Source organism: Lutzomyia longipalpis, chromosome 1 (assembly GCF_024334085.1).
Source record: "Lutzomyia longipalpis isolate SR_M1_2022 chromosome 1, ASM2433408v1".
NCBI classification, from domain to species: domain Eukaryota; kingdom Metazoa; phylum Arthropoda; class Insecta; order Diptera; family Psychodidae; genus Lutzomyia; species Lutzomyia longipalpis.
In genome coordinates this window covers 35185143-35198546 of record NC_074707.1, presented here as the reverse complement: position 1 = coordinate 35198546, position 13404 = coordinate 35185143, and the positions used below count along the sequence as shown (strand labels likewise).

The 13404-nt window shown below is 33.9% G+C and overlaps 1 protein-coding gene across 1 annotated transcript; it reads right to left on the bottom strand.

The window, feature by feature from the left end:
- Positions 1–9310: 9310 nt before the first annotated feature.
- On the bottom strand, positions 9311–10070 carry LOC129786300 (antifungal protein-like). The gene is made up of 3 exons (XM_055821214.1): positions 9772–10070; positions 9538–9682; positions 9311–9477 (listed from the first exon to the last, which is right to left on the bottom strand). The coding sequence occupies exons 1-3, from the start codon at positions 9871–9873 to the stop codon at positions 9416–9418; spliced, it is 309 nt and encodes a 102-aa protein (XP_055677189.1). The 5' UTR covers positions 9874–10070; the 3' UTR covers positions 9311–9415.
- Between the last annotated feature and the right edge of the window lie 3334 nt (positions 10071–13404).

Genomic DNA, 13404 nt, shown 5'->3' with positions numbered 1-13404 from the left:
TTATTAAATATTCTTATTAATTTAAAGCAGCATTTTGAATCAAATCTAACCGATTTTCTTCGTAAGGATCGGAGTTGAAGCGTTCAATCAAATAAAAATTCCACACAGTTGTGTAATTCTTTAAACAATCCAGGAAATAAGAATAGAAAGAAAAACCCAAAAAATACATCAAGAAAAATATATAAACAAAAGGAATAAAAGTAAAAACGATCGGAAACCAATCAGGAAATATCGCGTGTCCAAGAAGAAAAAAAACTAAACCCATTGACTAGGAACTGATCTCGTGCATGATCGCCAGCGTGATCAATACTTAAAATGAATTTAAAAATGAAAAAAAAAACTTACATTGGCTGCCTCGTAGCTGTTGTATCGTGATCAATGAATTGACCCCACTGAGCGAGCATGAGAGTGACAGGGCTCTCTTCCTGGTTGGCTCCCACGATAACTAAGCTGACAAATCGTGCAGATGGTAAGACGGATCCATCAGACGCTCTTCTGGGAGAACTGATCCCGTCATCGTAGTCGGGTGTCATGAATCTCTGATACGGCATCTGGGACGATCCCCAGCGTGGCATGCGTCGGTTGTTGCAGGTGCCATCGTGCGTACGATACTTCTCCGTGCTATGCCCACATCCTGGTGAATCCCTTGGCGGGCAGAATGCCTCCAAAGATGTTCTCCTGAGGGACAATCGTGGTGGGTCTTCGCGTCCAAGCCCCATGAAGTCAACATGCATGCTGAATGTATGAGATCACGAAAATTTCCCCATTAATTAGTTTATCACGACACTCCGGCATCCCAGGTAAATATCCGTCTTTGCGTCTTATTCATGTTTTTTCACACTTTTACTTTCACTCTCTGACTCACACACAATTTTCTCTCTCTATGCTAGCTTTAAAGCCAACGATGCTTCTGGGAAGGCTGGTGAATTGGAAGTGAACACTTCAATCACACATTCTGGGTATTTATAAAGTGGAGAAAGCGCACGAATCCCACCACATGCCGCCAAAGTGGAGGAAGAGTATTCGTTGGTGGCTTTTCGGTATATGAAGCATCACCGCAGTATAGCTACTGTATGCTCATCTTTGCGAAAATTCAAGCATAGTGACGAAAAAAACTGAGCATAAAAAAAGTGAATAAAGTTGTCAAATAATTTGTCTTTGGTGGAGTTCGGTAAATGTGAAAAGTGAAGATGGGACAAAAGGTGGAGACAATGCTAGGGTTCAGTCACACTTAAATGACCAAAATGATGGAGAAAGCGCGCGTCTGTTGGCGCCCTTTTCTCGCGATCGTTTTTCAACATTATATTGCTGAAAGACACTCGCACCGGAAACTTTCTAATAGCTTCTTATAAAGCATCTTCAGGATGCACAAGAGACGTCCACCGCAGCATTTAGCAGTTGAGGGGTTAATACACATTTTTATTTTTATTTCTTAAATAATTTGAAAGAATTTTTCTTTTAATTGATTTTAAAAATAAACTAACAGGTTGCTTTCAATTGTTTAATTTTTTTTAATCTTTAAAAAAAGTATTAAAAATGTCTCAGATTTTTCGTTTTACAAAGTTTATAAAAAAAACAAAATTAAATTTAACAGTTTTTAAAATCAAACAATTTCCTTTTCATAAATAATAGCCTGATGAAAGCTCAGTAAGTTTACTTAGAAAGCTTCGAAAATATTCTGTAGCCAAATAAACTATAGGTAATTAATTCAAAGAAATTAGTAGAACTAGAAAATATTTTTCAAATATTTAAAATAATTATTTCTAGATGTTTCCGGAAAATTAAGTCTTTGTGCACAACTTTATGTGAATGAAAAATATTTGAATAATTTTTACTTATCAATTATTTAAAAGTTTTATCGATGATTTTCTTTAAAACTTGATTTTTTTGCGTTTCAAAATAAATTGAAAGTTCTTTTAGATTTTCATTTTCAGTCATCCGACTTATTCTATTATATTAGATACAATGTAGGTACATTTTATTTATTATTTAGGACAGCCATTGCTAAAACTAAAACAGAAATTAAAGAATTTTCCAATTTACAATGTTTTATAAGTTTCAAAATCATGTTAGACATCACTCTACAATCTTGCTTAAGCCTTGCAAAAAGTGATTAATTTCTTTCAGAGAATTCTTTAGTTTTTATTCGCTCTATCCACCTACTAATGATATCAAATAATATTATCTTTATATACTGTAATAGAAAAAATTGCTTTTTATATAAAAAGCTCTCCTCTAGCATCTTGCGAATTTAATGAAAATGAGAATGAGTGTGCAGAAAAAATATGAAAATAAAGCATAAAATGGCATAAAAAATATTCTTGCATAATTGGAGTAAATGTAGAGTACGTCTGCGAGTAAAATTCGTGTGAAATAGAGTGAATTCAGAGAAATTCTTTGCGTGGTGATTTCAGATTCGTCTCAACTTTTCCCGCTTCATGCTTCCAATTTCGACATTAAATTTAACAAAAAAAAATTGAAAACACATAAATTTGCCACGAAATGAACTTATTTAATCACATAACATTTTCAATTAGCACGATGATTCAGTTTTCGTCTGTACGGCCGAAGAATAAAATGTTACAAATCCGGGTGAATTTTGTATGGAAATTTGCAACACATTTATGGGATATGTAATTTTTATTTTATAATAAAAATCATTTTTTTCCAATCTCTGCAGTGTTTGTGTGATTCACCCCTTGCGGATGAATGTCGCTTCGAGACAAAAAATTTCACTTTGAGTTCAAGTTTATCGTGCAACGAGATTTCAATCACTTTTCTTGGTGACTTAAGTGATCTCTTCGGTATTATCTAGAGAGTTTTGCTTTATAGGAAAAAGATTGCCATCAACCGGTTCCCCATCATCCCATTTGCGCAGTAAATAAATCGCAATTGATGCGTTTTCTTTCGTGAAAATCGAGAGTTGTTGCGTGCAAAATTTTTCACAGCTCTGCAAAAATTATCATCATGACGAGGAAAATATCTCGCTGTCTTGGATGAATGTGACGTGTGAAAAAAGGTGGTGTAATTGTGAGGAAAGACTTTTTATTATTCGTTACAGCATGTTGGTTTGAGAGACTTCTTCTGGGTTTCCCTCCTTTGGAAGATGCACCATCTCATCCACTTGATGAAAGAGAAAATTGCATAAAATTCCGATCACTTGCATTTTCTTCTCCACACCCAACAAATTGCTGCATGCAAAATTATACTTTGTGTGAGATTCATTTTTTCCCGCATTGAGAGTTTCTTTTCTGCATAATTATGGGATTTGGAAAATATATATGTACCTACATAGGAAAAATACGTAGCAGCTGGTGACGGAGGAGGAGGAGCTACTAACTAATAAAAACTGTGAATAGTATATAAATTATAATTTTGAAAGAAGAAAATGTCAAGGAGAAACTTTTACTCTCGATACATTAAAATTCACATTTTATTGGTAAAGCAAATCATTTTCTGCTGACAATGACACTCTTTTGGAACATATAAACAACAATACTTATCTATAAAATCACCCATTGGGCATTCATAAACAACGCATGGGCACAATTTCATAAAATAAAAATAAAGCTCATTGAAATTTGTCAGCAATGTCAGGCAATACATAGAGGGAATGATTGAAAACTTTCTCTCACGCACAATAAATACATTCATCCATAAGATCGACCCGATCGACCCATAGGGAAATTATTCGCATTGCTGGAAGATTTCTGCAAGAAGTAAAAACTCCCTCAGCATCATCAGCTTTTGCTCTGGCGAATGTACAGTGATATATACCTACTTGAAACCCTGACCCAGAAAAGCTCGTAATTATATACAACTGAACCATGATAAAAAGTCCAAAACAACAAAAGAGAAATAAAGCCTCTTTTTTGCCAAAACTCTATGTGGTCATTTACTTCAATTTCCTACTTTTCTCACCCAACTGAATTGGAAAGCACCTCATCAAAACTAAACCAATGCCTCACCCAATATACACAACTCTCTCGCACTAAAGACATTGTAGTAAAGCTATAATACTTCACGTCAAAGAGAAGAAAAGAGTTTGTAAACAACTCCATTAATTTTAAACTTTGACTTTAAAATTCAATTGAAAATGATTTCTGATGATCTTCTCAAGCGCGCGCGATTAATGATCTTGTATTAATTCCCTTGAACATGCTGACACCTTGTACTAATGTACTCGTAGATTCTTTGGAAAATCCTTCATGAAAATTCAAATAACTTTAATAAAATGGTGAAAAAAATTGATTAAAATTCACTGTTGTGATTAAAAGTGAATATCAATAGAAAGAAAAATACAGTGGGGTTTCGGTGTATGGACATTAGTTATGTGATATTAATATGAAGCATTTTCTAAGCAGAAAAATCATTTAAAAAAATAAATAAAATTGACTTTAAAATCATTTTATTTGTTTTATTTGGTGCTGTACTATGACTTCGCAATGTATTTTTATAAAGGGCTAAGGGAAAATGAACAAAAGAAAAAAGATCGATGTAGTTTCTTTCAATATTATTTTTAAAAAAAAACTAATAAATTAAAAAATATTCAAACGTATATTTTGTGAAAAAAAAATTCGTGCTTTAGCCCTTTAACAACCCTTTGAATTGTCAAAAAATGATGCTTTTTACCCACGAAAGATCAGCTTATCTCCCTGATTTTTCTTAATTGCAAAGAAGTACTTATGTTCGAGTTAAAAAATGATATTTATATTTTTCTCAAACAATTCTTAAATATTCTTAAGTAAATAGTTCAATTAACCCTAGTCTTCCATATTCTTTTCACAATTTAAAACTTTCTCGAGATTTTCCATTGTTTTGTGAAAAATGCACGAAAATCCATTAAATCTTCCATATCTCCGGAACCATAAGAAATTTCGCAATAGTGCCAAAAATTTAAGCCTCATAAACAGTGTAACTACTCTAAAGTCAATCATAACGCGTCCAGTTATAAGAGTTGGTATACCACAACGCGGATGGGTCAGTCTATGCGTTGTAATTTAATTTCTGAGTTGTATTAGTAGGCAAAACTGATTTTTTTGTGAAAATCAGTAATTTGATGCATAAAAATGGTCATATCTCTGGTTCTATAAGACCTACAGAAATTTCTTGACTAGTTTTGGAAAGGTATTAAAACAGGCTATAAATTGACATAAATTTTAATAATTTTCAAGGTCACCTCCAGAACACAAAATGGCGGATTTTTGTTTCACCAAAACAGTTTTTGGCATTTTTTATCCTGAAGGAATAGTTCTACTAGAGGTTTCTGATGTTCTAGAAAATTGTAGATAATTGTAAAACCTTTAATTTGATACCAAGTTGAGCAAAATCGGACAAGCAGTTCAGGAGATATAGTTCTTAGAACTTTTCAAATTCAAGAATTTTTCAAACTGCGATATCTTCTAAACGGCGACATAGAATTTCTTCATTTTCGGACTGGTACAAGATTATTAGTCAGGCTACAACATATCAAAATTTAAAAGATTTGCCTAATGGGGATTCGGAGATATTGCCCCTTAAAGTTAGGCAATTTTTGTTTTTGATTTTAGCGCCTCTTGCGGATGTTTTTGGAACTTGGAATGTTCTACGCAGTTGTAGGGCTTCTTGAAACCTTTCATTTGATACCAAGATGATCAAAATCGGTGAAGCCGTTCTCGAGTTATATTGAAAAAACACTTTTTGCTTTAGGCCGCCATATTTGCTAAACCGCTTGACCGATTTTCAAGTATGAATAGTCGATGAAAACGTCTCACTGAGCTCTACAACATACTAAAATTTCAGACCTCTAGCTGTAAGGGAAGTGGTTGACGGTGTTTCAAGATGGCGGACGGCGGCCATTTTGGATTTTGAAAATGCGGAAAAATGAAATTTTACACCCACATTTCTATAGAAAACTTCAAACCCGAAGTCTCTATCTGTTACCGTTCTCGAGATATAATGCAAAATGTTGACCACCGGACGGCAGGCCGGCGGGCCGGCAGGCCGGCCGGATCAAAAATTTTCCACCACCATTTTCGTAATGTGGGATGTCTAAAACGTGCTCATACCAAGTTTGAGCCCGATCTGAGGTGGTCGGTTTTTCCGACGATTACAATACTTGGTATGCCACGATTGTGGTATACCAACTAATTAACCGCATTACCCTTGAAAATCTCTCATGGAAAATGTAAAAAAAAAATCATCCCAATTTGCATATCGAATTAGCAATCACATTAAGATGTGCAACTAATGAAGATTAAATGGATGATACTAATTCCATTTTCGTAGAAGCGCTAATTCGAGAGAATTTGCACGAGAAAAAAGGGAAAAGATCTACAATTGGGTGAAAAATTGGATTGTAGTTTTTGAAACCGCAGAAGCATGAACGGAAATTGATGAAAGTGGCTGATCTTGGCTGGGCACAACTGTATCACAAACACACGCTGCGGTGCAGTTTGCAGAAGTGACCTACAATCACTCATTGGTGATGCTCTCAATTTTCGTGCAGCCCAAGTGCTGGTAAATGGAAATTCATGTATTAGAATGGAAAAAGTAAATTCAACTTTCACTGCTTTTTCTTCTCTGACTCTGGCGTGTGTGCTGGGGGAGAAAGAAGCTCATATATGAGATTGCAGTGCAATGTGAAAGTGTCTCTAACTCTTGTCCCATTTGTGACCTTCTTGCTAATACCATAGATTAACAAGGAGGAATCTCGGGGCAATGGAAACTTTCCCTCTATGATGAGATTGTGGTCAAATGCATTCACCTTTCTTTTTGCCCACATTGAAACAGATCAAGTGCAATTTGCTCAGTCATCTTTTTGAGCAATCAAATTTCTCGTTCTTTTTTTGAACTTAAAGATCCAAAGCACCTTGCACTGGGATTAACCTTGATCGATTTATGATTCAAATAAATTTCTCTGAAAAAGCAGCTTCTTATATAGCAAATAAACATAATTCTTTGTATTTCAATTTTTCTTTAGACAAGAGAAACTCTCAAAAAGCAAACAATGATGTTTAAAAATGTATGACATAAACCCTCAACGCAGTTGAGAAAAGAAGAAAAGAAAATTTTGGATAATTGTTTCAACAATCTGAGAAATTTTGGTTTGTAATTCTTTTGCGCAAGTTTATGTTTTGAGATAAAAGGAACAACGCAGCATGTGGAGTTAATGTTGCAACAAGAGGAAGAGAAAAGTGCTAATGGGCGAGCAGTGTTATGGAAAATTGTCAACAAAATGTATTTGAATGGTTGGATGGTTTATAGAAAATTGCAATTTGCATGTTTTCTTCGTGTTCACCCCCTCCTTCTTTTCCAAGCTATATTTGCATCGGAAAAAATTGTTTACAATTATCGTGCACACACCAGTGAAGCAGGAAAGAAGCAAATCGACCATGTTCATTTCCACATCCACTGTATAGAGTATTTTGTAATTCACAGCACTTAAATTAATAGCCCTAAATTTGAAGAAAAAAGTTTTTATTTTTCATAAAGAGAAAATTTCTCTTACTTAGGAACGTTTAACCTCTGCTTTTAGTCTTTGATCTTTAAGAAAGAAAAGTTTAATGAAAATTACTAAATTTTCTCATACTTAGGAAAATTTAAAATAACTCTAAATCATACTAATAAATAATAATAATCCACGAAATTGTATCAAGATTTATATTACGATTTAGGAGCTTTGAACTCTTGTACAAGAACAAGAAAATAAAGAGTAAAATCATGAATCGATTTTTTGTCCGTCATTACGATTCGCACACCTTTAATTTCCATAATTGAGAAACAAGTAGAATGGTTCTTAAACAACTTGCCAAGAACGATGAACTTCATTAATGATTAATAACTACAAGCCAATCATTACCAGCAAAAACTAGTCTCAGAATTTATTAACCTCTCAGACAGATTAAAAAATATCACACAAATTCCCCATTCAAATAAGTTTGTTTTTGTGCTTTTGCCCACGATATTTTATTCTTTAACGAATAACTTTTTTTACAGTGAGGTTTCAAACAACGATTCAACGATTAAAATAAATATTTATTCAATTGGATAAACAATCCTGCAATTTTAAAGATTTCTTACACAAAAAAATTATTCAAAAAGGAATTTAATTTCTTTAATAATAAACCTAATATGATCTTCTCAAAATGAGTCTCTTCTGTATATATGGGTACTAGTCAACCCGAGCCCCCAATCACGTTTGAGCAAATTCAATTTTAAGCTATAAAAGGGGGGCGTATATTAGTAGGGGGGATGAATAATACGGTGCCCCGAAAAATTTTTTAAATAAAAAATACCGTTATCTGACCCTTCACAGGTAGAAAATTGGAAAAATCAGTTTTTCAGTGGGGCCGCTATAAAGGGGGGTTGGGGCGGAATCCCATATAGCGCTTGCAACTCGTATTGACCCCCTCTACCCCCATACCAAATTTCATCAAGATCGGCCCAGCCGTTTAGGAGGAGTTCATGTGCCACAGACAGACAGACAGACATACAAACTTTTCAGCTTTATATATTAAGATGATGTTTATTTAAAAAATAAATCTCATATCGCTGAAGAATCTCTTTGGGATTTACCGTGAATATGGAAATTTCATTGTCAACGTTCTGCTTTATTCTTTGCAGCATTTTATTTGTGGAAACCCCCAGATAACCGTATCATTAACCATATAGGTATGAATATGTATATAAATGGAGTTGTCACAAAACACTGCGTATATAAAAACCACACATAAATCGCATGAAACTCGTTCTGCGACTATGCCTCCGAGAAATCTTCGCAAAAAAACTCCTGTTTAAAATTGACATTTTCGCGTTAAAAAGACAAGAAATGTAGATTTTTACTTTTAAGAAAACTGAGAAAAAATGTCAAGAGTCTCGAGATGCTCTCAGAAAGCAATTTTTAGCTTCCTTTTCCTGGGTTTCATCAGTGAAATAAGTATCTTTTGAATTTTTAACAGTACATACATTAATAAAAAGATTTAATAAGGTATTCCATGCAGAGGTCAGAGTAATTTCTTTATGTATGAAATGAATTAAATAATGACGCAATAAATTATTGTCAAAACAAACAAATAAAAATTTATTCATTTGATTAGTAACAAAACAATCTTAATTCATTCCTCCATACACTCGTCTGTAGCGAGGATAATAAAGATTATTATTATCTTAATTCATTAGTTTTACGCCAAACTGATTAGATCCATGAAATTTGAATTTAATAGCTCTAAAATCTATTTAAAATGTTTGTAAGGCTTATGATTAAAATTAGAACTTTTTAAAGCTCTCATTTCAAAAATTAAAGAAATATATAAAATAATAAGGCAATAGATTTAGTTAAAAATGCAGACTTTATTTGTCGATATGCTTTGACAAGATTTGTTTTCTTAAAATTTACAATTCAGCACATTCTTTTATTAACTTAAGTTAAATAAACTTATCCGTAGTGCTCGTGGGAATAGCTTTCACTGGAATAACTGCCATGATGTCCATAATGTCCTGTAGAAATGAATTGATTGTTAATAAAACGTTAATGTTGCATTAAAATCATTTTCTAACCGTGATGTCCATGATGGTAAGGATAATGTCCGTGATGTCCATAATGTCCGTGATGTCCGTAGTGTCCGTAACCGCCATATCCAAAGCCAAACTGCTCAGCTGGCTGTAAATCTAATCCTTCCTCACCGGCATGATCCTCAGCTATCTGTTTTAGCAAAAAATAATTCACTTTTAGCTTTTTTATCCTTTTTAAAAGTATAAATCACAAATACTTTTTTTTTTGCAAACACTCACTTGAACTGGTGCAAATTGAACAACAGCTTTAGGTGCTTCCTTCTCCAAAGGAAGAGCTATGGCCACAGCCACAAGAACACAGAGGCACAGCAACACCTTCATGATTGTAATGAACTAACAAAGGCAAAATTGCTGAATATCACAAATAAATTTGCTAACTTAGGCACAAGTTCTTCCACGATCTGTTCTCTTGGGGTTCTTGGTGAATTTTGGACATAAACAGCTGAAGACACGGCGTTTTATATAAGGAAGACTGCCCAATGGACGACGTGCCAGGGGAGAATACACGTTTTTCACAAACACTTTGTTTACCAGATTACCTTGAGGGAAGTTCATGGTATCCATCAATATAATGTGGAAGAATCTTTATATATACAATACGTAGAGAGAGACACTGTCTGTGAAATCTTCCGCAACTTCTGGTGAATTTTTGTGATTCACAGAGTGGTCAATATGATGCCCTCGACATTGTATTGCGTGTGTATCAAATCTACCCACCACATCTCAATTTATTTTTCGTATATCGCGTTTTGTTATGTACATATGTATTTTGCAACTCATTTTCTCTTATTTACTAGATAAAAAAAAATATTTTGTTTTTCTGATGAGACCTAGAAAGATTTTAGTTTTGGTGGAAGGACAGGGGAAATCCCGAAGCGAATGACTTAAATTTTGAATTTATTCGTGCATAAAGCCATTGTGTGGTTTTGCTGATGACATTTTCTTCTAATTCCGTGAAAAATGTTTTTCATTTTGTGTGTAAATTTATAAGGCTTATAAATAGGGACATTTTATGTTATTTATTCTGTTAAGTTTTCTTGAAGAAAAGTTGAAGAAATACTAATTGAGTCTAATGACTTTTATCCTTAAAATTTTCTTTAGTTCTCTTCCCTGTTTTCTTCCTTTTGTACAAAAGATTTTAAATGAATTTTTATTTTCTTCAAAACTAAAGAAATAAATTTTCCACCTTTCTCTTTTATTTCTAGTTCATCCTTTTTCAATAATTCAAAAAAAAATCATTCCTTCTACTCAATAAAATGAATAAATAATAAATTCTGTGGTTTTTGTAAAACCAGTAAGGTAAGGTAAGAGATTGATTACAAGGAAAGTCCAAACCATGGCTATTGATCTGAATATCGAAACTCTATTTCGAAGATCTTTGGAAATTTCCAAGAGTAATCTTTTTTGACGATTGTCACATGCCATGATCATAAACATTAGTTAAACTTTCTGAGAATTACCACAAAACGTTCTTATAGCACGTTAGTGATATTTAATAACAAAATTTCCATTTTTATCACCATCTTGTGGTCCCAAAATTGATTCCCAATACTACCATTTAAACACACAACGCAAACAAGACAAACTAGACATTTATATACAAGAACTTCTTGGCAAAAAGAATTGGAAAAGAATAAAATTCTCACCTTTCTCGCATCTTTTGTGCTGCAACCAAGGCAGCATAGGCACCACGGGATTGATCCTCTTCGGGTGAATGAGGTGCACTGAAACGCCAGAGAAAAGCCGCAGGATCATCAATATTGAGTACTGATCCATTCCTTAGAAGTTCTGGTTCTAGTCGATCGTAGTATTCTGTCATAGCACGAAGTCCCTCCAAGGCGGCCTCCTTGAGAGCTTTTCGCATATCTTTACCCCCATCCCAAACCTCCTCGGGGATCTCTGTGAAATTCCTAAACTTGAGAGCTTTCCCATTAATTGGCAATTTTAGTCCACTTCCCAAGAGAGGTCGAGGCACTTCCTTTGTCATTCGATTTGTATGCTTAAGTTCTGGATACTTGAAATTTTGCACCTGATCACCAAAATCGCGCAGAACGGTAAATTGTTGATCACCTGCTGCATTCACTCTGTCTTTGGCCTTAGCCTGTGCAATAGCAATTATCAGGAAAATGGTGATGAATCTGGAAAATGACAAAGTAAATACAAAGTTCATGTATAAGTGTCTGTGTGGAGGTATAATTAAAATGCATTAATTTCACATGCAAAATCTCAGCTATTCATTTTATAGCTGCCATCGCTAGCATTATCATTCTTCATGCACAAACACCATGCGGAAAGTTCATCAGCCTCTTTTATGTATTTTCAATTTATACCGCCATACGAGTCATTCGTGGAATTTGTAAAATGAATGAGATTCGCTAATTATTGCTTGCAAGCTCGTGCCGATGAGAAAATGCTTTCTTCCAAAAACTTTTCACACACACACTCACGTAATTGTCTTGGAAAATATATAATTTTGTACCCATGGAGATGACACCCAACTTGGGAAAGATGAGAAGTGAGAAAATTTTCTATTATGGGCATCACCTCATTAATTTACGCTTTTTCCCCACAACAAATTGTCCCTGAAGAAATCTTATCTTGGTCTATGTCAAAATTGCAATAATTTTGCCACATGGTGTGCTAACAAAAAAAAACTAACTCGCAGAGGAAGTAATTAAGAAATAATATTGTATTACAGTGAACTCATGTGCGAGAATTTACTTTCTATGCAAATAATCATAAACATCATCACAACACCTCTATGCTAATATGCTTGCGCAAATACATATAGTCACTTGCGGGACATTTTGATCAAATTGTTAGGCAAATTTCAGATAATTTGAATTGATGTAATATTATTAAATTTAATTTAGTCTTTAATTGAGATTACCTTTGTGTAGAATAGAGTGGGGAATTTTTTTGGAAAAAACATTTTTCATGAAAAGCTTCGCATTTGTTTAAAAAAAAAATTCTGGAAACATTTTAGATTTAAAATCAAATGAAAATTAATTAAATTTTCTAGTCAATTTGTGCAAAAATAAATTAAATGGGGTGAAGCAGAAAAATAAAGTTCAGTCGATACCTTGAGAGCTTTGGAGCTTTTACAAATTTCTTATTGCATAGAATTATAATTCTCAAGTTTTTCTCCGTTTACAACAAAACTTTTCAGATTATGCAGGAATTTTCTTCTATTGAATTGAAGAAATTATTTTGAAAGCAAGAAGTTTAAGGATTTTCTCCAGAGAGAAATGCTTTTATACTGTTTTTTCCTACAAGTCGCGGCAACACTTTTATGAAGAATTATATGGTATCACTTTAATAAATTGCTAGGCATTTGCAATCAACTCCATTTGACCGTCATCTCGCGGGTAGAATAACATAAGAAAACAGCAATTTAGTAGAAACTTTCATATCACGGCTATAAAATGCCGGAGATAAATACTTTTTTCTATGCATTTTTTTCCTCCTATGTTGTTGTTGTGTTCGCTACTTTCTGCAATTCAGTGTGAAATTCGCCCCGGAGTGTGTGAAGAAGTATTTGGAAGATGGTACTCATATGCTATACTAAAGCCAACACTCTTGTCGATGTGCCCAGAGATGATGAAACTTTTTTCACTGCTGCTGCAATTTCAATTGCTCAACAACAAAAGGGGAGTACAACATGAAAATGCGTGGTTATGATTACTTCATGATCGATACAATCGCCAAGACAGAGGAGGTGGCAACGAGAGGGAATCAATGAAATTCCACTTTGCACTTCTCTCTCGCTGTGATTTTTTTCCTTCTTCTTCTTTTCAATTGTCTTTTGGACTATTTGCCGTTGGAGTTTGTTGTCTTTGTTACGTCTCTGAA